This window comes from Aulonocara stuartgranti (assembly GCF_965226115.1).
Source record: "Aulonocara stuartgranti genome assembly, chromosome: 1".
Taxonomy (NCBI): Eukaryota; Metazoa; Chordata; class Actinopteri; order Cichliformes; family Cichlidae; genus Aulonocara; species Aulonocara stuartgranti.
The window spans coordinates 7,716,856-7,742,789 of NC_138939.1; the positions used below are offsets into that span (position 1 = coordinate 7,716,856).

Here is a 25,934-nt window from a genome sequence, read left to right on the forward strand (position 1 = left end):
GTGAGTCGGGGTTCTGCTTCTCGCCCTTTTGCACTTTCCTAAACGGCAGCGAGCTGAAAACGCTCCGATTGTTTTTTTTATTTTACGCCATTGGCTCGTTCAACGTTGTAAAATTCAAAGAAAAAAACTTTTTAGGGGTAATCTGACTTTTGGTAGGTTACTTTTATTTATTCATTTGATAGTTTTTCGACAACACTGTAATGACTTTATTCATTTTTCCCTAAAGCGTTGTTGCATATTTTGCATTTGTTGGGAGTATCCTGAAATCGTATCCAGGTTTGAGGTTGTGGCACCTCACTATATAAACGCGGAAAATGTGTTTTGCCAGTTTTTTTTCTTCTCTTTTTTTCACTTTGATGGTTGTTTATCTAGTTTAGTTAAACTAGTAGTTAATCTAGTTTATCGGGATAACTACTTTTATGATTGTAGATACATGAATATCCGTTTAACTTTCTTACTAATACACACCTCTTACTGCGTTGTCGTTTTGACAAATTATTGCAATACTTCCTTAAGAGCTTAGCAAAACTCAGGGTGGGTTACTGCATTTGAATTATTTCCTCTAATCTTAACAGAGATTTTTCTGTGGCTGGTTACTGTAATGTTAACTTTCCAAACTCTTTATGTAGATTAGTCCTTTGTGTAAAAGTTTGATTTGGCTACTTTCTAGTCTAGTATTTTTTTCTGCTTTTATTCATGCTCAGGTTTTAAGAGCTCCAGTTACCAGCGAGATTTTTGTAATTTTTTTTCAATTTCTTTATTTAGCTTAAAATAATTTAAATTTGTTGTTGGGATATTGTAGGTTTAAAAGTACACAAGCGTTTTACTTCTTTAATCTGAGGAAAATCATGTGGGTGAATTATCCAAATTTGTTTGAGTTAATGTTTAAATCGGGCTTCGTTGGCTCCACTGTAGCTTTCAGGAGTAATTAGGTTTCAGTATACAGTAAGTCATCCATGACTCCTCTCTTCCTCTCACAGCCCGGAATGTCTCAGGAGCCTGGTGTGGCCTTTCCTCCAAGCACCTCCGCAGGAGGAATGAAACTCGAAGCAGTGATGGAGCAGCTCCAGCGCCAGCAGCAGGCACGATTAGAAATGGAGCGCAAGGAGAGAAAGATACGAGAAGCCCACATCATGTACGCTCAGCAGGTTGCTGCCCAACAGGCCATCTTAGCAGCTGCCCGGGCTTCTGGAGCCAGCTTCATGGGGAAAGGCCTGCCTGGAGGCATCGCTGGTGGTGGATTGCCTCCCCGGGTGTCCAATCAGAGCAGTGTAGACTCAGACAGAGAGGACGACGAGGACAGAGGTCGGGATTCTGGAGATGAGGACGATGACAATGAGATGATGGAAGGGGATGAGGGCAGCGATGATGATGAGGGAAGCGCCAGTGGTCTGGAGTTCCTCCGCAAGCAAACCCTTGCTTTACAGCAGAATGCCTCGCGAATCCCAGCCCGTCCATTTGGCAGTTACTCTGCATCGGCTCCCCAGAGGGCTGCTTCCCCACCTGTTAGAGTGAAGCAGGAACCTGACGAGGGCCTGTCTCCTGCAGGGGCACACTCTGCTACTTCTCCTAATGGACAAGCTGACTGGGGCTTTGATGACCACTTTAGACAGGTTAGTATCTTGCCAGTTGTTGCCCTTCTTTCCACAGGATTTCCTTTGTAATCCATCTGATCCTATTATGTCCTTTCACAGTTATCTCATTCAAATATGAGTATAAAACTTCAGAATTTAAAATTGTCCATCTTTCCTTAAATATTGCAAATCAAGGCAGAATTTTTTTTTGTTTTTGTTTTTTTATAATTTAAATTGTCACTATAGTTTACTGAGATCCCAATGAGTATGTCCTTATACTGCTTGTCAGTTTTCCATTTAGGGTCTTGTTTGTATTCTAAGTCCAGCCCCCTGCCGTGAGAGACAACTTAATCTTAACTGTGGCTTGAACCGCTCCAGGAGTATCTTTGTGAGTCCCTTCAAATCTCTGCGGAGGTTTGACCGCCGATTGGCTTTTGTGGCAAAAAAAAAAAAAAAACTACTAAGTGACTGCTGGCAGAGGGCCAGGCCAAGGCGCAATGTTTTCACGCTCACTAGTTCTCTCCCCACGCGCTCTCATTTTGTATGCCTCTCTCACTCTGTGTCCCTCTTGGCGCTTTGCTTGGGCTCTGGTTTGGCTCTGATCCAGGTAGTGGAGTCAGGCGAGACATAGCTGCTGTAAGGCTGTGGGTGGTTTGCTGGGTCAGTTGGAGGATTTCGGGTGGGTGGAAAGGTTGGATGTAGTACACAGCAGAAGCAGTCTGTCACACCCCACTCTCGCCTCCCCAAGAGTCAGGGCTCTGTGCCAAGTGTAGGCTACTTTCACTTGAAAGTAAATATTGCCTCAGCACAGTCTTACTGAACTCTGGAATGCCAACTGGGAACCAAGCCGAGCTGCATGTTTTAGCATCATGGCAGGTTAAAGACAGCGCAGCAGGCTGCGGGTGATATAAAAAGCCTTAGCTGTGCAGTAGTTGGCAGTGTCGCAAATATATATGTGCTCTATCAGTGGGCTGAGGGTGCTGGACTATCATGTGTCGGGATTTTATTACTGTCTATTTAAAGGTAAATGTCTTTGCATGGTGCTTCTCTAGTTCACATTTCCAAATTTAGCTTTAGAGCGTGTACATTTGGTAGTGACACGTAGAAGTGCCACAGCGTGAGATGGTGAGAGAAGCCAGTATATACATGTTGTGGAAGGAGGCACAACGTTCTTTATATTGTTCATTTGCTAAAGTCACCGGCTTCACATGAATCTTCACACTTTATCAAAGGGATGCTGCTGGGACTGTTTAAATGGAGAATAAATGAAACTGTCTTTCTTATGTTCTTCAATATTTATTATTTTAAGTGCTGCTGAAATGTGCAAAACTTGGCAGTAGATGTCATTGGCAGTGTCAACACCAGCAGCCTTATTTTCTTTCGGGTTAATTTCCATGTCATGCCAGCATGAGACACCATTGACTGTCATCAGATGAAGGTAGCCTGTGGGTTTAATGGCCATTGTTCTGGTATCTGGGCTAAGGGGTACATTTCCAAGAAGCTAATAGCTGATTGTTTTCAGATTGGACAATGTCTTCCTCTCTTGCTCTTCCCATGGACCGCTTGTGTGCATCGAGCCATATGCTCGCTCAAATGTGATTGGTCAGTGATACTTTCATTATGAAAGAAAACCAGAAAGCCTGTTTTTTTTCTTATGCCCATTGCCTATAGATTCTGCATAGTCATATACAGAATCTGTACATAGAAACACACTCCTGTTCCTGTTCTTATCAGGATAATTTTACCCTTACAGACACTCTCATTGATTCTACTCTGAATGAAACCAGGTATGTGTGCAATTAGTCAACTAGATCAATTTTTTAAAAAGTTGGTAAAAACTGTTTTTACTTCATTAATATACAAAGGCAGTTAACTGTTGGGTCTGAGATTTCATCCCCTGGAGGTGACAATGGAAATTTGTAAGCAAGCAAAGTTAAAATAACACAGTTGAACGGCCCTGCAAACAGTTGCACTTCTCGTGCAGTTATTTTAGAAAACTAATCGTTATATGTAGACTTTGTCAACATCAACTCTGGACAAGCATGTGAAGTTTTTTTATTTTTATTTTTATTTTTTTTAAAAGCTACTGGTATAGCAAAACTAGCATTAGCCACTCTCGGCAAACTACGCTGTTACACATGGGGCTAAGTCAGCAGCATTTAAAATGTTTTAGCAGCTTCAAAAGTCTTTTAAATACTAGAGTATTTCTACGAAAGACCTTTAACGTCTATTCTTAAAAATTGTGTTTTTTCCAATTTTCAAAGGTTTTCTTAGTGTTTTTGATTTTAGACTTGCCAATTTGTAAAACTTTCTACTCGCATTTCATTAACAAATTAGTCACTAGGAGAATCTTTGCTTAATTTGCAAGCTAATCTGCTAAGATAAGCAGGTATGAGCTTGTTTCAGAATATGCCTCTGGCATCAAGTGCTGCATTAATCTGAACAGTTAGAAGTGTTCATTAGATTCTATATTTTATTAAATTAAATTAAACGACTATTTCTGGACGTGACTAACAGGCATATCAAAGTTTGATTGTCATGTGACAAATCAAACATGTGACAAATGATGACTATATAGTTTCTGTTTCTGAATATATGTATAAAATTGGGCTTTCCTGCATTGTGTGGGATGTGTTTTAGTTCCAGATGTCAAGGTGTCAGAATGAGTGGATGAGTATTATTTGCAGGGATGAGCAGGCTTTGTCTCGGCATTGTTAGAGCTGAAGATCATAGCAGCAAAGTTGTTGCTGACCAGTGTCCTATCTGTGGCCTGGTGTCTTTTATTATAGAGTGAAGGCTGAGCCAGGGGGTTGGGGGAGGCATTATGGGACGAGAATTGGTCTGGCCTTTTTTTTTTTTTTTTTTTTTTGTTTCCTCCCTTTTATCTTTCCTGTCATTATGTCAGCTCTGCAGTATTTAATGACGGCTCATCTCTTCAGGCAGTTTCAGGTTGCACCGCTGTAGGGGGAGGGGGGGCAGTAGAGGCAGAACAGTTTTTTTTCTTTCCTTTTTCTTTCTTTCTTTTTTTTTTTTTGATGTCATTGTCTTCTAGAGGCCAGAGACAAGCCTGGCGGATGCCGCAAATACCAACCCGCTATAATAATGGGGGGAGCACATTTATTATGTTCTAAAAGCAGTGACAGAGGAAAGATGAGACGACAGCTAAAGAGCCAGTTGGATGGAAGACCATTTACATTAACATTTAAATTTCATGTAAACGGTCAGATTGGACCAAGGCTTTTATCCAAAGAACTCTTTGTATGATATCTGCCATGCTTCTTGAATCATAGCAAACCACATTCAGAGAGAGACTCTGGATTTCATTCAGCACATGACATATTAATGACATATGAATAAAATAATAATACTCATGTGCTAGTTCACCAACAGTTTACTGAAATAAAAGTGTTGATTGTAATGATCTCTAAACAATAGGTAGAGTGTGTCAGATATGATGATGAACAATCAGTGTATATATGTAACATATAGATATGAAGGGTTATTTGTTTTAGTTTTTTTTGACCGCACACAAATGTTGATGGACTATACAGGTCAGACTGAGTGGACAGACATGGTAGCCAGTGTTTTCTTGTCAGTGATGTATGTATGGTGACCTCAGCCCCATCCTAAACAGCAGAGTAAATAATTGTCAAACAAGGAGATGGACAAAGGCGTCGCGTGGTGAGAGAGCTGGACCGGATAACCGACCGGCCCCAGCGCTCTGGCCTTTGGACAGAGGCTACATGACCTCTGTAATCCAGCCCCCACCCGCCCCACCTCTCCTGTCACAAACACACACATATCCAATGTCCTCCTCTTCTTGCCATAATCAGTCTGTGACTAATTGTTTTAATTGTGCCTGCAGATTGTGTACTATGTCCAACTCTATTGGCAGCGATATTGCTTTGGTTGGATTAGCTGGATGTTTAACATGTTGGGTGTTGTGTCTGTAGAAGCAGTAGCCTTGTTTTAGGTTTAAGAGTTTACCAGTTTACATCCAGATTTTATTTGAGGTTTTGAGTTTTATGTATGTGACCTATGTCGTTGTAGACTATTGAGAGCAAAACGGTTTGGTTCAATCTTCCTTGTGTCACATAAACTAATGGCGATGAATATTAGCACAGGACATTTAGATTATAGTTTTGCATGGTAATACATTTGCATGCAGTTGATTTACATGGTACCTGAGTAATTACCCTTTGCAGCCTGATTAGATTTGTAATTTTATTTGCTTAGACTGGATGACCTTTTGTTATGGAGATGCTGAAAACCTACTTGCCTTAGCATTTCAGGCTTAAGTAAGTCAGTGCAACAAATGAGGCCCAGTCAGAACAGAAAAAAGGCAAAATAGGTGTTCGAGTTGGATGAAGGATGCGTAACACAGGGAAGTGGTAGAGATGCACTGATTGATTACCTGATGACTGGAGTTGGGTGTTTTATTTAAGTTGATCTGCCATGGCTGGCTTGTCAGCCATAATTGAACAATCATTTTATCTGACGTTCTCATAATGATAACAGTGTAGCCAGTAATGTCACTGCTGCCTTTATGGACGTCTATTCAGAAGATCACTGGTTCAGTTCTAGTCGGAGACAAAAATCCTATTTGGGTTTGTGTCAGAAAGGGAATCTGGCATGAAGGTAGAGGTAGAGCAGATTATCAACCAATTACAAGGTTGGTGGTTTAATCCTTGGCTGCTTCAGTCTGCATGCCAAAGTATCCCTGGGGAAGATACTGAACCCCACGTTGCTCTCCCATGCATTCATTGGCGTGTGGCATAGAAAAATGTGTATGAATGGGTGAATTAAGCATTTGCGATAGAGCACTACACCACAGAGTGCTACAGTAGAGTAGAAACACACTATATAAGAACAAGTCCACTTACCAAATCTTCTGTCCTTTATATATTGCAGCAATTTCAGTAAAAGTGATGATCATGCCACAGATGGATTTAATGACCAACTCAGTTATGCCAAGATTGTTTACATAAGGTATGCAGTTGTGGAGAAGACGTAAAACTACACCTAGAAGGGATTAAAGAAAATATGCAGCCAACCGGACCAACTTGAATCCGATGTCTGGCCAATGGTTATGAATAAGTCCTGGCATCGCTATCACTCTTAAGCCCTCTTTTTGCTATTTACTACTTCTGTTGAGGCAGCGCTGTTGCATAATTTAGCTGTCGCCCCAGCAACATCAGCCAGGAAGTGGGGAGCTACACAGCTGCAGCAAGGAGATCAATAAGGATTGTGAATGAGCTTTAAGAGGTTGGAGTGTTTGCCCGAATTTTCCCCTCATTTATGATAGATGAGCAGGACATTGTATTTAGCAAACTGACTTTTAGTTAGAATTTTGACAGGTTTGCGGAGACTTTACCAGCAGGTTGCTGTTTTTGTTGGGCGCATACAGCTGTTTCTCCGTGTCTTATGTTGAAGTGGGAGAAAGGAGGCCTCACTGCCATATATGCCAGTCTGACCTTGTTTGTGCTTTCTCAGTGTTATGTTGTTTTCCCATATGCCATAACTGTCAGTGGGTTTTAAAAGTACTGTGTATTATTTTGTTTACTGGAATTCCTGTTATGTTGATTTTATGAGGCTGGAATTGCTGTCTGACCTCTGCTTCCACAAACTGCCTGCAAATGGAGGTCATTCAGATGAGACATAATGAGGAAGGCTGAGTTCCTTTAAAACATGCTGCAGTGCTTGTTCAGAAGAAGAAGCTGCACGGTAATGCGTGAGAACTGCATCATTTCTGCCATGCTGTTGAGCCACACAAGGAATTGAAAGCCTCAACCCTGACCGTTCACTTATTGGTGTAAGTCCTAACAACTGCTTGCATTTTCAATTAATTAATAATTGAAAAACGCTGAAAAAATCCTCTTTGACAGCCCAATAGGCATTTCTAAATTTCGTACTTGTCATTTAGCACAGTGTAGGTGGGATATGTTCGTTTGGTTCTTTTTTTAATCTTGCATATGTGTAGCACTTTTGCAAGTAAAAATTCTATCTACTTCTTTTTGTTTGTGGCAAAGTAAATTCCACAGTTTCTTTGTTACACGCTTTACTGATTTGCACTCGAATCAAAGTCCTTCTAGATGCCACTCAGCATCTTTAGTTCCTTTTGGGCAGTCATTTTGGGATTACAGTCAGTTGCGGATTATCTCAACTGGCTGTAATTTCAGTTTCACACTGACAACCAAACTGCATGTATATGCAGTTTATCTGCCAGATTTGATAACATGCTTAAAAGGTTTGGTGCCTAAAACCTAAAATAAGGTTTGAAAAGCATTTCTTTTTCCCCACTGGAGCTTATGCTTTTATTATGATCTATACTTCTGTGGAGTCCTACAGATTTCAGTTTAGATTTTGTGTGTCTGTGTGTTTCTCTAATATCGATGGTCAAGTATATTTCTTGTTCAGTCTTTCTTCTGAGCACAATTCTTTTTAAAAACCTTTTCAGCTTTTTTGTCATGTAGATAATGACTGCTTTGGACATTAAAACGATTTTACCTAATTTCTAAATCTGCCACATTGATTTCAGATTAGACTGGCTAAAAAGGTCATATTTCAGCTGTGTTTTTAGCGCATTAGTGTGAGTCCCTTTCTTTCTATATGTCTTCATGTCATACATAAAATCAGCCACAGCAGCATAATAATGAATGTGAATCTTAAACTGTTTACTGTTTAAGTTCCCATAAACATGTTCGGGTTTGTTCCTCAAGCACTTAACTCTTAAAACTCATTTCCCACACTTTGTTTGGGGATCTTTAAACAGATCTTTTATAACACAGTGAGGTTGTCTTATATCCGTGGTTCAGTGCTGAGTGAACTTTGGTTTACCTCATTAAGGCCAGATGTAAGCTGGCTGGATTGGATGGAGATGTCTGGGCTTTTAGCCTTGTGTTTCCATCTTTAATGTCTGATTGATGCTGCTCTTAATGTAGCTTAATGTTGGTCACTGGCTATGGCTCCACTCGAATTTGTGTCAGGATGGAAACAAATAAAGGTGACGCATAATTGTGTTTTGCACCCCCATTTGCTAGTCGAAATATTGTAGAAGTAACATCAGAACATCTAACTTCATTTCATCTGCCCGTTGTCTTAAATTGATACATGAGGAAATCAAAAGAATAAAAAGCACATTATCTAAAAATTATTAGAATTAATTCGCTTAATAATCTCAGTGCTGTAGTGCAACTGTTTGCTCAAACTTTAAGCAATAAAATACATTATTCTCTTTTTTTCTGATAAAAGCAGCCAGCTTATCAAACATCTAGTTGAGAATGTTTTCTCATTCGAATCTCTGAATCAGTGTGTAAAGTGTAATTGCCCTGGTTATAAAACAAGCCTCATTTTGTGCAGAGCTCCTCTTAACAGTTAAGTGCAAAAGAACCCCCCCCCCCCCCCCCCCCATCTGAAATAGAGGTATTGAATTTAGTAGGGAGATGAAGGGGGAGGGAAAGGGGGAGGAGATGCTATGGAACTAGAAGAGGGTTTAGTGGTCTGGCTCAGCACACTAAACTGCCCCACCCAGAGGAAACATTCCAGACAGAATTAAAGAGTTAACTCTTCAAACAGTGAACATTCCCACTGGGGGCTCCCATTGAGGGGGTTTGATGGGGGTGGGTGCATGCCCATGTTGTAATCGTGCCTCTGATTGGTGATCTTTCTATTCATTTTGCTCAGTGTCACAGGGGCTGTAAAAGAAAGAAAGCCAAAGGCCCTGAATGGGAGGAGCTGGATGGGAGGACACAGTAGTCCAGGCAGAGACAGTTTTTTATTTGTCTGAGTCCCAAAGGGCACATCTGCTGCTGACAGGCAGGAGGAAGCTTCTCATAGTGAAACCAGTCACCTCTGTCACAGTGTGGCTTGGTTAAACGCAGCACTAACTACCAGTCTTGAGTCTGCCATCCACGCTCAAAACTATAACACTTATAGTTAATCTTATAGTAGTGTTTCACATGCTGGGCACAGCAGGCATTTGCCTGTAAAAAGTTACATTTTAAAAAATGTCTTTGCACATTCAGAAGATAAAAATGTTATCATTTATCTTTTGAGGGGATACTCCCACTGGGTTTAAATCTGGGACTCTCCACCATTTGACCCTTAGAACTGAAGAAGCTTCTCGGATGAGAGGTGAAACATCTTCAAGCAACTTAAAGAAGTCCAGACGCTTTTCTTTCCAAGCTCCTTAGACTACGGTGACCTGGATGACTGAGAACCTTCACAGACATGTTGTCATTTATTATCATTTTTGAAGTTTAAATAATAGTTTGAGTTATTACAGATACGAGCCATGGTATCAGTGGCAACAGCTGTAATAGGTGGTTGTGTGTAAGAGTGCTTTACATCCATTTATGGACTATTGAAGCTTGTATATGTTTTCCTGTTTTCACTGTGATTTAGATCAAACTACACCGGCTTACACATAAGTCAGATATTAATCTAATACTTTATTTGAGCCTAGCAGATAAGAAGGGATGAAAAAAAGATTATTGTATAGTAATGGTCGTGTATACAGTATACCTGTTTACCGGACATGATGTCTTGTTACATCAATTTCAAACAGGGAGACATCTGTAGTGATGTGCAGCACATAAATACATTCAGATAGAGGAGACAATACTGCCATTCTTAGACTGTAAAGTGCCATAAATAGTGTCTAATGAAGAAAAAAAACAAAGCTTGAAAGAGAGCTACAACGTCTGCCTTCTTTCTCACCTCTAATCAGCTGGCCCCTCGTGGCCTGAATGTCAGTTTGTCAGGGTTGGAAAGTTACAGATAATAGGCGACACAGTCAGTGAAGTTGACTTTGGAAAAGTGTGGGCGTGAAGAGATTTCCAGTGCCACCTGACAGGCACTCAGACAGTTTGATGGATTGCTTCTGCAACATCATGCAAATGACATTTAAAAAGACCCATCTTGTCTGGCAGTGATGGCCACAGTTTTCCTTTCTGTTTAATTGAATTGAATAACAAAAATTGTCTCATTTAAATGCAGATTGCGCATATCCGTTGGGGTTATTACACTCTTAAATTGACCCTGGAGGATTGACTTTCTTGCTTCTAATGGAACTGGAGTTACTGATGTATGCTGTAATTTGATCGGTTTGTAGTAAAACCACAAGCCCCCACCCTTCGCACACCATCTCTGGTTCTTTTTGTTTTTTACAAGCACTTCTACTGAACATATCTCAACACCTGCTCTTTAATGACGGCAAACATAGAAAGAGGAATAGCCAATAGAGCAGGGCGATATGGCCAAAAATATTTATCACGATATATATTTGAAAATTTGCGATAACGATATAACCGACGATATAATTGATGCGAGACAAAATACAACTCCACAACATTACTAGCGCAAAAAGACAACCTTCCATTTATTTTCACTTAAACAAGAAGCTGGTTTTTATGTACATTAAAGCTTTATAAAAATATAACAGTGCAAATGCAAATTCCTTGCTGAAAGTTTAACCAAAAGGCATTTCCAGTAGAAATGGGCTGACATATCCTGAGCATAACCATGTATAATATCCACTGAAGTTAAAAAGAGGTGCTTTGCAACATTAAACTGCAGTGTGCAGTACGCATTTTTCGGACCATAAGGTGCACGGGATTATAAGGCACATTAAGCGAAACAAAGCAGTCAGATAAATCAAACTTTATTAAACTCATTCTTCTTGCTTCCTCCACTTCTGTACCATTGATTCATTAATGTTGAATTCTCTGGCAGCTGCTCTATTCCCATGTTGCTGCAGTATATTAATGACTAACCTCGTATTGTGGATGGATTATCTCAGTTGTTCTCCTGACTGAAGTTTGGTCCGTTTACAGCATCCTGCCATGCGATTGCATTTGTCTCTAACCATGAAGAACCTTCACGTTAACTTTTATAAGTGGAAAAGTGTTAGTGTTCGTCCTCCAGCTTCACTGTTTATGTTATGCTAACATAGCTGTGTCGCTAGCGATCACGTAGCACATCATTATATACCAGCTAGCCCAACTTCAGTAACCCTACAAACGTCACTGCTGTTTAGTTTCCCGTCTTCATTTATGTTGGAAGTGATAGCAGAGCTGTACGTTTGATTTTTTTCAGAAATCTCTTAGTCAGAACATGCAATATCATGCTTAGATAACTAGCGAAACTAGCGAGCTAACTTCCGCTAGCTTCCTGCTAACTTCTAACTCCGTTAAATGTAATAACTTTTGTTTTCATGGATGCCTGGAAGTTAAACTTTATAGTTACACCTGGTAAAGCAGCAATGCTGATCGTTTTATTAAAGATGAAAGAATTTAGACAGTTCTTAACTCTAAGTGATGCTGCAGTGTTGTTTGACCTGAAGCATACGGAGTTTAGGACCCAGATTACTCCCAGATTTAAGAGCATCTTAGTCCGACAAATATGACAATAACAACGGCCGCTTGCATGTTCTGCAAAAAAATGTGCTTTGTTGTGTATCTGATGGACAAACACCAAACCAGTTCCACATCACGGAAGTTGCACCATTTTTACAAACCAATTCTGGTTCATCTGTTTCACTCAACAATCGGCCATGTGCGTATGAAAACAAAGGCACTGCGCACGCGCGTTTTACTCCCATTCTATCGCGATATTTCATTTTCCTATCGTTGCCTAACATTATACCGGTATTACCGTGAACGGTATAATATGGCCCAGCCCTAATAGCCAAATTAAAACGGAGAGACACCCGGCCTCAACTTTGGCAGCTGGGGGGAAACGGAGGCAAGGTCATATGACACCTTGGAGAGAAGTCTCCTTGAGTTTTATATAGGTTCGCACCATATAACAGTATGTACAGTGCACGTGTGAATCTGTTACTGTTAACACTCGTGCAGTGACTCTTGGCACACTATGTGAGGTCATGTTGTCCCCGTGATGTGTATGCTCTTATTTGTCTATCTTGATTTCATAAAATTAATTACATTTTAATGAATGATGTGCTTTATGTGACATGTAAAAACAAAACAATGTTATAGCTGCTTTTTTGCTAGCACAAAGTCTGTAAAGCAACTCACATCTAACCAGTGTTAGTTTAGTAGCTCTCACATTAGCTTTCCCCCACTGTCCGCCATTTTCCTAAGGTGGTTTCTCCGTCACTGGCAGCTAATTACCATTGGTTCTTAATAATTAAGGGAGCTATACCACAAGGAGTCATTAAGCAGTGACTCTGGTAAGTCAAACTGGTGGGTGGAATTTGTTGGAGCACCAGCATGTTCGAATAAAAGAGAACGTGAAGTGATATTTTTGTCGTATAGATATTTTGTCCCATCCTTTTTACATATCTTTGAATCTTGATGTGAATACTTTGCATTGAGACGTATAAACAAATGTTAGTCTTTTTGCAAGAGATGCAAAAAGAATAAAATAAGCATGTAATGAAAACATTGTCTGCCTCGATTGTGTCCTCGCTCAGGGTGAACCTTTTTCAAGGGTGCTGTCAGGGAGTTCTATGAGGAGCTCTATTCTCAAATGAGCTCAGTCAGACAAATTGAAATAGTGTTTGTGAGAAAATGACTTGGAATTATTTGAATTGGAAATTGGCTTTAGTCGTTTTTCATTGTCTAGTGGCTCTTTTTTTTTTTTTTACATCATTCTTTGAATAAGGAAGCTAAATGGCAGATTTTTTTTTCTTCTGTGTGTTCGCAATAGCGGATGGAAATGCACAGAAATGCTTAAATGATTTTCACATCCATACACTTTCTTAACTAACTTCGTTGAAGGTTTTAGTGTTGTAGTCCAGATTGGATTATGGGATTATTATCTTGATACTGATAACCTAAAAATATCCCAGCCCTGCCAAAATCACCAACAGCAGGTGTTTCAGAAACATAATGCAATTAAGGTATAGACCTTGTCATGGGAGGAACATAAAGCAGCGTGACATTTATGAGGCTGTCTGTGTTGTAGCCACAACATCCTCCAAATGGTAAATTGCAGATGGAGTCAAAAGATATGGTCTCTTTTTTGCACCTTGTAGAAAGGCAGAGGCTGTGATGAGGTGAAGGGTGAGAGTTGTCTATTGTTTTTGGCTTTCTTGGCCGTCTCGTGCTACTGGTTTGGCTCAGCTCCAGGCTAGAGTCAGGGGGCTAAAAGTGCTAACTGGACCACTGTGTCAAGGCACTTGGGTAAACATTGCAGCTGACTGGGACCTGGCACAAAGCCACGCAGAGTAGAACAAGTTGAAAGAGGTGCAAAAGGGTTTCCTTTCACTGTTGCCTCTCTGCTTTTCAGTCTCCATTCCACTGGCTGCCAAAATCCCATGTAGTTTATAATAGCTTGTGGCCAGATTGTTTTTCAGCCAAGTCTTCAAACACAAGCTTAGTATAATCATGTACTTGTGAGAGGGAGAAAGGAGCAAAAAAAAAAAAAAAACCAGACTCCCATACGCTCAGAAAATGCAATGTGTTCAGACTCCGCCATCCAACATTTACATTCTACGTTCAGGGATTTACATGCCCCAAGTTTCACAGTTCCTGAATCACAATCACCACAAGAAGTGAGCTTTAAGTGGAGTGTCTGTAAAAAAGCCACAGGCTAACCACTGGGTAAATCCTAAATGTTGTAAAGGTTTATGGAAAGTTTCATATTAAAGAAAAAAGAAGCTTGTTTTTTATTATTTATATGAGTTTTGGATATATTATTTGATAGTATCTTGTAGGGCTGTGCGATAGGACCAAAATCTCATATCCCGATATAAGAATTCTATCGTCCCGATAACGATATAAATCACAAAAATGTGACATTTTCTGTAAATTCTGTGAATCTCGGGCAGCTCGTCTTGCGGGAAGTGTTTCCAGCTGCGCGTCATGTACCCTGAGTCGAGTGTTTTAACCGATGCATGAAACGATACATTTTTAGACATAAGTTGTAACGGCCGCCGTTTTCTTTGTGAGTATTTATTACACGGCGTGCTGCGGGGAAAAGCCTGTTCTAACGTTTGAGTCTAAGGTTTATTTTTTAGCACCTGGCGGCTCTTTTTAAATTCTCATCCGTAAATAATCTGCTCTTTCACGTGATTCAGTTTATTTTGAAAAGTCTCAACAGGATCTTGAGCTTTATTGTGAAAGGTTAATGTGGAACATAAGCAAGCGGACACGCGATGCTGTTACCGTCGTTGTTGCTAACGACAACGCATAAAAACATGCGCTTGTCCATCTGTAGTGTGGTTATATTAAATATAAGAGAAAGAGAGAACTTTAAGAAATGAATATAGCCACTACAGTGACCATCAAAACGATGAAAAAATATTGCCGTAAAGAGTTTATTTTGTAAACATGTAACAAACGATAGTGGAAAATGAAACGATAGACGTTTTTATATCGTCATCCGATATATATCGTTATATTGAACAGCCCTAGTATCTTGTACAAAACTAAATAATCAAAAAAGAAACTGATAGTATATTTTAAGAAGCGTAATGAAACTTCAAGCTTTCATTATTGTAGAGATTGTAGATTAATGTCAGCAGCATATATATTGTTAGATTCACCAATGAATTGCTTATACTGAATTATATCAGTTGCCAAAAAACCCACCAGGCTCTGACCTGCAGTCGATCTGGTTAATAGACAATCGCTCTGTGAATGGAACTATGGACCACATCAACTTAAGTCGATAATTTCAAAAGCCACGGTAGTAAATGATTAAAGAGTAGCACAGAAAATTAGAATTAGTAACAGCAGGGGCTTCACTGCACCCACATTATTATAAGAAATACGTGTAGTGGCTTTAAGAAACACAAGAAAACTACACCTCCATTGTTCAGTTTCTTCTCAGCCTGTAATGTATGGAGATTTTCTGTTGAGTTCAATTATTAGTCAAAATATAATGTATACTGCTGTCAGTGCCCAGGCATTGATCTTTTCCGAAGAAGCTCTTTTTCTAAAAAAGACAAGCATAAACATGGGACTTTTTTCAATAATGTTTGTCACAGATTTGGGAGTCCCCCCAACCCCCAGTGGAGCCAGCCTAATTAGCCAGCCATCTGGTCAAACAAAGACAACTCAGGTTTTTCCTGCCCTAAATAAATGTGATTAGAAAACCTAAAGAGGCCCTGTGCTTTCAGTAAAATAAGGATGTGTGGAGGCAGACGTTCATAAATTCCAAAAGGATTAAAATATGAAGTGAAATGTAATATTTGCAGACAGTAATTTAAGTTTCTCATTTAGAATTTGGAAATAAGCTGTTGTGAATGCATACTTTAAGTGGGTGCGCATAGATAGAAAATGAAAGTGCAACAATGATGTTTGTGAAAGTTTAGCATGCTTTTCTTTTTCATATATTTGAGGCACTGGCAAAATGTTAATTGATTTCAATATAAAAACTGCACTGTTTTTTTTTTTTTTTTTTTTTTTTTTTTGCTTTTTTTTAAATTTATGTATTTATTTATCATGTCTTTCAAGCTGTATTTAATCTGCAGTTATGTATACTTTAAGCTGAACACCACTGTAGTAAGTGACCAAATATTTTCCAAAGTGTCTCGAGCTTTTGGTGTTGAGGTTGAAGCTGCGAGGAGGTGGGGGTTTTCTGTTTTTAAATCGGTCAATATTAGTCATCTTTAGGTATAAATATAAATATAATAATTAATATTTAAATACTTATATATTATTTAAGTTCAATTCAGTTTTGTTTGTATCATGCCAGATCACAAGAACAGTTGCCTCAAGGCGATTATCATTACTCCCCATCCATTTGAGAGATGAAGCTACTGCTGTCTAAATGTAGAGCAAGGTTTCAGTTCTTCATCTATAGATTGCCTACCTTGGTGTGGGCAGGTGGTCCTGCAGAAGGCAGTGGGAGGGGAAACGCATAGTTTACAAAACACACAGTTTTTAAGCCGTGTAAACTCTCTATTTGCACGTTTGCCTAAATACATTTACATCTATTTTTAGTATAAAAAGCAAATAAAAAATTTGGCTCAGATTTAAATATTTAGATAGACTAAGCACAATACTTGCATGCCAAATTTCCCTTTATACCAGCCTGTGCAGAAAAAAAATGAACTTGCACAGGACCTTTTCTAAACTCAGTTTTGTAAGATATGTACAGTGCTGTGAAAAAGTATTTGCCCCTTTCCTTATTTCTTAGTCTTTAGCATATTTGTCGAATTGAAATTTTCAGATCATAAAAAAATTGTAATATTAGACAGAGATGATACACATTATGTAGTAGGACAGCGATCCGAAACACACTAGCAAGCGCACCCCTGAATGGCTAAAATTAAGCTTTTCGAGTGACCTATGTCCAGGCTCACATCAGATTAAGATGCTTTGTCCCGATCTCAAATAGGTTGTTCATGCTCGAAAATCTTCTAATATGGATTAATTAAAACAATTCTGCAAACAAGAATTGGCTAAAACTCCTCCACAGTGATGTGAAAAACACACTGGAAATTATTGCAGTTGCTTGATTGCGATGTTGGCTGTCATGGACGGCACAACCAATTACTGTGTTAGGGAAGTTTAGTTCTAGGTGTATTTTTTCACACATGGCCTTAATAAATGAAATTCTCAAATAAAACAGCTTTTTTTCAGGTTATCTGTATCTAGTATTAAAAATGTGTTTAATGATTAGAAACATGCAAGTGTAACAAATGTGCAAAAAACTAAAAGAAAATAAATCAGGAAGGTAGCAAATACTTTTTCATTGCTCTATATATTCTGGTACAACTAAAAACAAACAAACAACAACAACAACAACAACAAAATTATGTAGGTCCCCTCATGCTGCCCAAACTGCTCTGACCTGTGAAGGTACAGACTCTATGTCTAGAGGTGTCCTTTGGTATCAGACATGATGACAGTCAGAGATCCTTTTAGCCCTAAGTTGGGAATTGGAGCCTCCATGGATTGAACTTGTTTTTTCAAGAGATCAAGACACCAACTCAACACCTCTTTGTGATATTCCTTAGTCCATTCCTGAACACAAATGTGAATGGGTGCATTATCCTGCTCAAAGTAGCCAGTGCGGTTAGAGAATAACATGTTCATGTTCAAGCGGTGTATGTCTACCATTACTCCATTATCCTGTTCTAATGCCAACATGTCTATTGCGGGTACTTTTAAGTGGTGGACAGGAGATTGCGATGCAAGCTTTTTTACAGTGTTTTGAAGCTCTTCGCTAGTATTAAGGTTTTCATCCATGTGATCTTCTGTGGGAGTGGGCCACAAAGACCACCCATTTCACTCCATGTTTTAAGAGGCTTAGTGTGCTGATGATGGAATCAGTTGTTGTCATTCATTTACTTGCCACTTTTGGTAGCTGCTAATTATTGCAGACAGGTAACAACATCTGTCTTTTTGGAGATGCTCTAACTGGTTGTCAGTCCATTGCCACCCTGAGATCCATGCACTTATTCATTTCCCTGCTGCCAAACCATCAACTTCAAGAACTGATTATTAACTTGACATTGACAGTTGTCTTAATGTTATGGCTCATCAATGCATATGCTAAATGTATGTGGAAGCAGGTGTGGCTAAATGCAAGTTAAGCTGTTTGATCCCGATGGCCTGCCAATGACTTACATAGATGCTCGTCTGCTTTGGGTGTGTCTTCGTGTGATTTGTTGAATAAGAAATAGTTTCAAGTGCTTTGTAGAACCATTATGGTTATAAGTTCAAGCCATTTCCACTATATCTTAATGTATAAATGGTGACTGAGTAATGACAAGTAAGAATCTGGTTGATCAAGAAGTGTGAACAACATTATTCTATAGGTATTTGCAGTATTCTGCAAAGCACAATTGATCCCAATGAACAACCACGATATGGCATTTCTGGAAGAGTATGTTTTGTTACAAAGATAGCTTTCTCATTATTAAACTGTCAACAGACACTTTGATTTTTTTTTAGTTTTGATTTGGTAGTTTCCACAGTTACTGTGAGTTTTAGTGTTTGTTCGTTTCAAGGTTTTGGTCGTTTCAGCTATTCTCTGCACCCAGTAAAGATGTAGCATATTGACGGGCTGTGGAGATGAGCTCCAGATGCGTGACGATTGCAACATCTCGGCCCCGATCCCCAGGGGGTGCTGGCCTGTCAGCGGTGGAATGCCCCTGCACACTTAACGCTAGCTGAGAGGAAACAGATCCCTTTGGTTCGGAAGAGAGCGATCACATCCTATCGATTAGACTCTACATAAAGCTGTGAATTGGGCTTATGGTTTTAACATTTGATAGTGCAAATTCAGAGAGGCAGTCATAACATTAGCGTCTCAGATAGCGCGCCTACCCCCAGCCCGTATCTGCCCCACTGTTATAAGCCTGACAAAGAAGTAATTTACCCATCTGACTGCAGGCATTGCGACCTTTGTCATTTCACATGTAATTAAATGTGACGTGAAGGTTTTTTACTTGATTGTGAATATATCAAGTTCCTGCCACTGTCAGTATAATGAAAATGTCTATAAAGGCCTATCAGGTGTGTGTGATGTCTCCAGCTGCCATTAACGTGGGGGTGAAGTGGATGCTTGCTCTTTGAAAGATGTGAGATATGCAAGGTATTTTTAACCAAAGCTTTTAACCTAGAAGTAGTAGCTAATAGCTCCTTTAGCCTCAATGCAGTGCTATGGCTTCTCGCTTAAAGAGTCGCCAGTGACACGTGGAGTCAAAATATACATTTATTATCCAGCCATTAGCTTTCAAGCTCTTCGAGAATCTTCATACTCTTGTGTCATTGTCATATAATCTAATATCTATCAAGTATGATAGAGGAAGCAAAGGGGATAGGCACCAAGGGGCCAATGTTTTACCTTAAAGTTAAGTTTTAATTATAAACACTATGGTAAGGAGTTAAAGTATGAAGTACTGTATGTGATTGACTAAAATGTTTGCCTGTGAAAGGGTCTTTGAACCAATGAGTGTGAACTTCTGGCCACACCACCCTACAAACGTTGCATTTGTGTGAGGCAGCGAGAGGGGCCAGCTATGTGATGGGGGATGGGGCCTCTGCCTGTGGAATGTGGTGTCTTGGTGAAAGGGCTGGAGCTGAACAAATGCAGTTTATTTGGCAAACCAGACCTGCTGGTTACCAACAGACATGTTTACCCAAGGACTAAATAGGGAGATTCACCTCTCTCCTCATGTCTATCTTTTTTGGTTCGAGTGCAGCCACTTTCTCACACTCTCTGGCTTTAAAATTGTACAAATGCATCGATCCATCTGGACGTTTGTTTTTCCCATCTGTGTGCCTGACTACCTGTCTATCTTTGTCTTTCTATCCATTACCTTTCACCCCCCACACCTTTCTTTTTCTCTGTTTCTCTTTTTCAGCTTTGTAATTGGAGTGATTAATGGAGGGAGGGGTGGTCTTGCCTGAAGGCCTGTTTTTCAGTGGCTTATTCAAAGGTGCAGCACCGCTGAGGCCAGGGCAGGTAGCAACACGTTCTGCCCCTGGACGTTTAGCCCCTTGTCCCCGCCACTTTGTCTGTTCCCTTAAAAGCCAGAAATCTCTCAAACATGACTGGACACTCAGAGGCAGGCACGCCCCTGGGTCCTGTTCTCTGCTGCCGGTCTGCTCTCATGTGATTTGTGACCTTTTTTATGCTCCATAATAATTCTTAATGAGAGCACAGAGTAAGGAGTGGATCTGGCCGTAAGCAAGAATTTTACCATATGTTCCCGAGTGGCAGTGAGATTTACTTACATCTTGTCGCACATGGGATCACGATTAGCCCTTTGTTGGCGGTGGTGTATGACCAGCTCACCATGAGATTATTTTCAGTAATTAGGAGATAAAGGACGCCATCCACTCAGCTCAACTTCCCATGCACCCACCACTCGCCCTCCACCCCCTCCTGATAGACAGTGCCCCAATAAATGATTCCTGGAGTCCTACAGAGGGATCAAGACCCCAATTATTTGATTAGGATTAGAGATGTCTGCCCCCGACATTGTTCGTTATTACTGCCATGCTGAGAGGAAGCACATTCACTTTCTTTGAGATCGTGAAGGCAAATTGGCAGATGGGCTAATTGATGGCTAGGCTTTTATTCTCTAGTAAATGTAGAAAACTAGGGATGCACCAGTTATCAACATACTTTTTTTTTTTTAGTTTGTTTGCCTTTTTGACACCGATAGAATAAATAAATAAATCTTTCAAAAATAAATTTAAAGCTCTTTGTGACTATTTTTGTTTTGGGACACTGTGCAAAACAAAACTGTTGTGATACTACAAATAGACATCAGCAATTGTCATCTTATTTGGGAGAAAATAAACAACTGTAAATGTAATCTTCTTTATTCTCATGTCCAGTTTATTACAGAAATATAAACACGTGCTTGTATTTACTTATTTCAGATCTGCACGTTGCATTGTTACCAGCTTTTTAATAGCAGACAATGAATAATATTACTGGCCATTTCAGTCAACTATCCAAAAAATCAGGTTTAACAACAAAGCAGGCCTGTAGCCTCTTTCGTGGGTACTTCCCATTTATCACTATTGTTGGCTGCAATCCAGATATGTGCTGGAGGCCTTGATTGTGATTAAATTACTGCTGCCGTGTCTGTTTAAAAGATTTTCTTTGCTGAACTGTTTTGACAGGCAGCAATTTGGCTAAAAAAGATTAGTCCGGGAATGAGATGTTAAGAGTACCTGTGGGATGAGAGGGGCTCTCCTGTTATTGTGAGATCCTGTTTCTGGTGTACAGGAATGTTGGTGAATTTAAAGCCAACCTCCCTCCTATCTGTTCTGGCAGAGCTCGCACTGAACTTTCTGTTGCCCTTCATTTAGTGCCTGCGGTTGCTATAGGGATTTTGCTTGTATGAGCATGTATTTTGTTTTCATTGAGGTTAGGTGTGGCTGCCTTACATTGTTTATTTTAGTAAAACAGCAATTTGATGAGGGTCCTCTTTGAAAACCTGTGCCGTGTTACTTAAAGTAAGGTTGTGTTGATGAAGGTGCAGAGGAAGGTTAACTCTGGGAGCAGTGATCTTGCCCTCGTCTCAGTCTCTCTGGCTTGGCGGTAGATGACTGAGGATGATGAGTATTGACTTATGCTGTGAGATTGCGTCCGGAGGGGGCTGGGGACTTCCCTGTGTTTGCACATCCAGGGCTATTGATTTGGACTGCCTGTTCAATGGCTGCGGCCCAGGGGACTTGGTTTGCAATGTTCAGCTGTGTAGGGTGCGACACAGGGCTGTAACGGTGCGTGAATAAGGAAGACGGGGGTTATGGGTATGTCTCAGGGCTAACAGGGTTCTAATATGGCACAGACATGCGCCTCTTGTCATTAGCCTTTGTTTAGTCTACAGGGTCACTCTTGCAGTCTGCAGAACAACAACTATTTTGTACTCCATGCTTTAGATGAGCTTGCTTTTACTCCCATCCCAACAGTCATCAACCTGTTATCTATAGTATGAAAACGACCTACTTCCTTCAGGTGCAGTACTGCTTACAGGCTATTCAAATGGATGCTAATCTGTTTTAAAAAACAAATGTGGAAGTTTTCTTAGTCTATTTTTCCTCCCAGCTGCTTTTAATATCTTAAAACAATTCCCAACTAGTTGAAAAGTGATTATTTTCTAAGCTGAGTGGTTGGTATTTGAGTCTCCTCCATCTGCCTTCATCAGGAGTGAAGGCAAATCACATGATGCTTTTATTAAGAGCAAGCCTCTTCATCTAATAACAGCACCGCTATCAAATTGGAGAAGTGCTGTCAACATCCTGAGCAATCAATGCCATCCATCCCCCTCTCCCCAAGCAGCAGCCATTAACCCTTCTTGTTCCGGCATGCCTGGCCTCACTAAAATGGTGGCTCTTCCTCAGACATCTTTCTATAATGGCTGAGTAGAATTACCTCCAAGCTATTCACCAACATTCAAGTATGAGTGCGTGCTGTGTTGTTTGTCCAGTGCAGGGTGATTCAAAGAATGTCGGCTTGTTAAAGGTTGTGCACTGAAATGTGTGGCAGTAATGTTGCACAAATGCACACTGCATTTGTCTGCATTTTTATTTTATTTTTTGCCAAAATTGCATGTTTTACTCAAGGACCAGCAGATTAACGCTATCTCTGTCAGTGCCTACCTTTTTCTTTCTTTCTTTTTACTGAGATGATTTAACAAAAACTGCATAATTAAATATTAGCTTTAGCTTTATAGTGGAGCCTGGTTTTTATTCACCTGTGTGCTACAAAGTCTTTAAAGTCAATCTATGAAAATGTTCATCATCTCTGGGAAGCTTTGGCCCCCATTTAGAAACGATTTCTATGGGGAGAACTTGTCCAGGCACAGAGGTGTGATCTGTATGTCAACGTGTGCACAGATTTTCCTTCATCCCCCTGTGGGATGACAAACTCCTGCACACTAATGGTCATCTACCTTATTCTTATCCCTGATTTGGCGCTGTGCCAGTCAGTCACGTATGGCCGTAATGTGATTAGGCCACCCACAGCCTGTCCAGTAAACCTGCTAAGAGCATGTGAGAAACGGCGAGAGAACACAGGCTGTTTAAACATATGAAGGCTTCTGTTTATCTTCCACCCAACACACACACACACACACGTATAGACATCCGCATGTGTAACTAGTACAAATGCATAGACACACACACATACACGTGCCATACCTGGAAAAGATATATAATATCATTTGACCCTAATTGAAATATTAGCTCACATAAATATACTCTGGCCATAAGTTCAAAATGTAAAAACTGTCTAGAATCTATACTGCACTAAAAAAGTTACTTGAAGTATAGGTGCTAATGTAAAGACACATGTTTCCAGCAGTTCATTGAAGCAATTACAAATTATATCAGACAAGCCAGGCCTTGTATATGACTGCCATAAATATAAGCAGGGTGTGGGAATCGCTTTCTTTAAGAACTGCTTTCTGGGTTGAGCACTGAAAGTGATGTAGGGTATGAATCGACTTATCATAAGGAGTGTTTCCAACATTTCACTATCCACTCTAGCATTTAAAACAACAACAACATAGTGTTAACATTCCTCAGCTGACCAAGGTCTCAATTCAAGAGCCAACATGTCTATTCAGGGTTAATCGCTTCCATCTTACAATTACTGTGCTTTTTTTTTGACCCAACTGAAGAAGCAGAGGGTCTTCTATAGAGCCATCTGAACGTATTCACATTCTTACAAGTGGCAGCTGAATTTACACTCTAAGACTTAATTATAGGGAATCTGTCATAGTAGAGCCTGAGCTCGGCACTCATTTTTAGGGAGTAAAATATCCAGCTATTGATTTTTTTTTTTTTTTACCATATACAAAAAGATAGTGTGACACTATTTTCCATTTTTTGTTATGTCACATTTTAATACATTTTCCAATAATGTTTAAATAATTAGGAACCTAACATGAAAACAGGGGAGTGTCACTATGTACGTTTGTGTGCTGCAGGCATCACTGAGGGTTAGAATATTTCCAATGACTAATTTAATAGTGTTAATCATTTCAATCATTTCAAACCATTAATCACATTCTTCAAGAAGTAGCTTTCTTTTCCTTACTATTTTCTTTTTCTTTTTCTTGCTTGTATGCTTGCTGATTCTGACGCTGGGTACAACTGTTCATTTTCAAAGTGCTGATGAGCTATGCTGTTTCTATGGCTGTGAACTGTCTTACTTTCCGCCTTGCTTGTTTACAGCTTCCTGGCTCAGATAGAAAGAAGAAATTTTCTGTTGAAAACTAGTGAGGGAAGCAACATTTAGGCTTCTGTTCAGCATGCCACATTCATCCCTAGTTAAGAGTAGTTTCCTTCATTCAGTTTTCACTTCATTCATCACTGTAGATTAGAGTCAAAGCTACTCTGATGGATACATTATGTGAGAAGACAGTTTATAATATCATCAGTGCTTATCTTCTGTAATATAATCTGGTGACAAAATGGAAAAAATATTAATATGCAGACATATTGGACAATATATGTGGAAATGGTTATCCGTCAGCCAAAAACTGATATCTTATTTCGCTCTACTTTGAAGTTGTTGGTTTAAAGACCAAAAAAGTATTGTAAAAACATCAACATTGATCCAGCAAAGTGGTGCAGACATTTCATTTTAGCAGGAAGGCAGTTAGTTGTTGTGGCTTTGGTTAAGATGTCTAGTTGAAGTAACTGATAATACCTTTTAAAGTCGTTGTCTGTTTCATCACATGTTAGTTTGCAGTTAACTGTTTTTATCTTGGCCACCATCTGCTCTTTATCACATCAGCCACTCTACTTTTCCTTTATTGCAGCTGAAGAGGAAAAACTGAAGGTCGTGGTTTAGAGCAGGAAAGCACTCCACAGTTGCAGTAGTCTAATGTGTGTGTTTGTGTCGGTTTTAAATGTGTGCTTGTATTGTGTGTTTTTAAATTAAAAACAAAAAACAACAACATATAAACTTTAAAGTAGTCACATTATTACATTTCTCCTCATCTTTCACCTTTGTTTACAACAGTGAAACTGTAATTACCCTTTATGCTCGTTGTTCTCAGCCTCATAAACAACACCACAAAAAGTTAAATTTACATCAACTGGCATAAGCTGCACTTTGGTGTGTTTTTGGCCGCTCGTACGCACCTCAGTTTTTGAAACCTTGCTTAAACAGTGACTAGTTTTGCTGCCATTTTAAGGATATTTCAGTACAGAAGCTCAGAGATTCAGATGTACAGCGGTTTTCATTTTGACAGCAAATTTTGTTTTAGTTTCAGTCATAGTCTTTTGACTAAAATGCCATTTAGTTTTAGTCATAATTTAGACATTTATTCTGATATTTAGTCAGAAATAAGCCTAATTATCATAAGATTATCACAGACTAAATCCAAAGTTGATTCAGCTCACTAAAGTCTCAAGTGTAAAAGTTTGCCATGTTTTTTCCAGGGAGAGTTGTTCCACGCGTTTTACAAAGCGTCTTATTTTCCTTGACATCAAATGTTGAACGTGTCCATGTGTCTACTCTTCTCTTCCTCCCAAATCTTGACATTCTTGAAATTTTGTCACGTTTTCATGAGAAACTGAGAGCATGCGAGCTCCCCCCTCACTACCTGTCTTTGCGGCAGCAGCTCAAATGTGCGCATCTAACCTTACTGCACAAGGAGATTACTTCTGATTGGATCACCTCAAAACTCCTCCTGCCTTTTTACACAACTTAATTAGTTCTGATTTGATCATTGAATCGCATTTTCATCTTGTTTTTATTTGCTGATGAAAATGCCAGTACATTTCATCGTATTTATCATCCTCTTGCATTAGTTTTTATTTAGTTATTGTCTCGCTTTCGTCAGGAAAAAAGGTATTAGATGAAAATATGCAGAAAATTATTGATCCATGAAATTAATACTGTTGTACAGAGAGATGAGACTTTCTGGAAATAATTTCTGTTTCGTTGTTTCTGGTTTTGACGTCT

The 25,934-nt window shown here is 39.6% G+C and overlaps 1 protein-coding gene across 5 annotated transcripts in view; it reads left to right on the plus strand.

The window, feature by feature from the left end:
- Positions 1-25,934, plus strand: part of LOC309706745 (AT-rich interactive domain-containing protein 3B) — a 61,726-nt gene that overhangs the window by 2,289 nt on the left and 33,503 nt on the right. For 4 of the 5 annotated variants that reach the window (XM_082533528.1, XM_082533529.1, XM_082533526.1 and 1 more), the window contains exon 2: positions 981-1,613. In XM_082533528.1, coding sequence (XP_082389654.1) covers positions 981-1,613 — 633 coding nt within the window. Of the gene's footprint in view, positions 1-10; positions 153-980; positions 1,614-25,934 lie in introns of those variants that run through there. The other variant, XM_082533527.1, reaches the window with a different exon arrangement.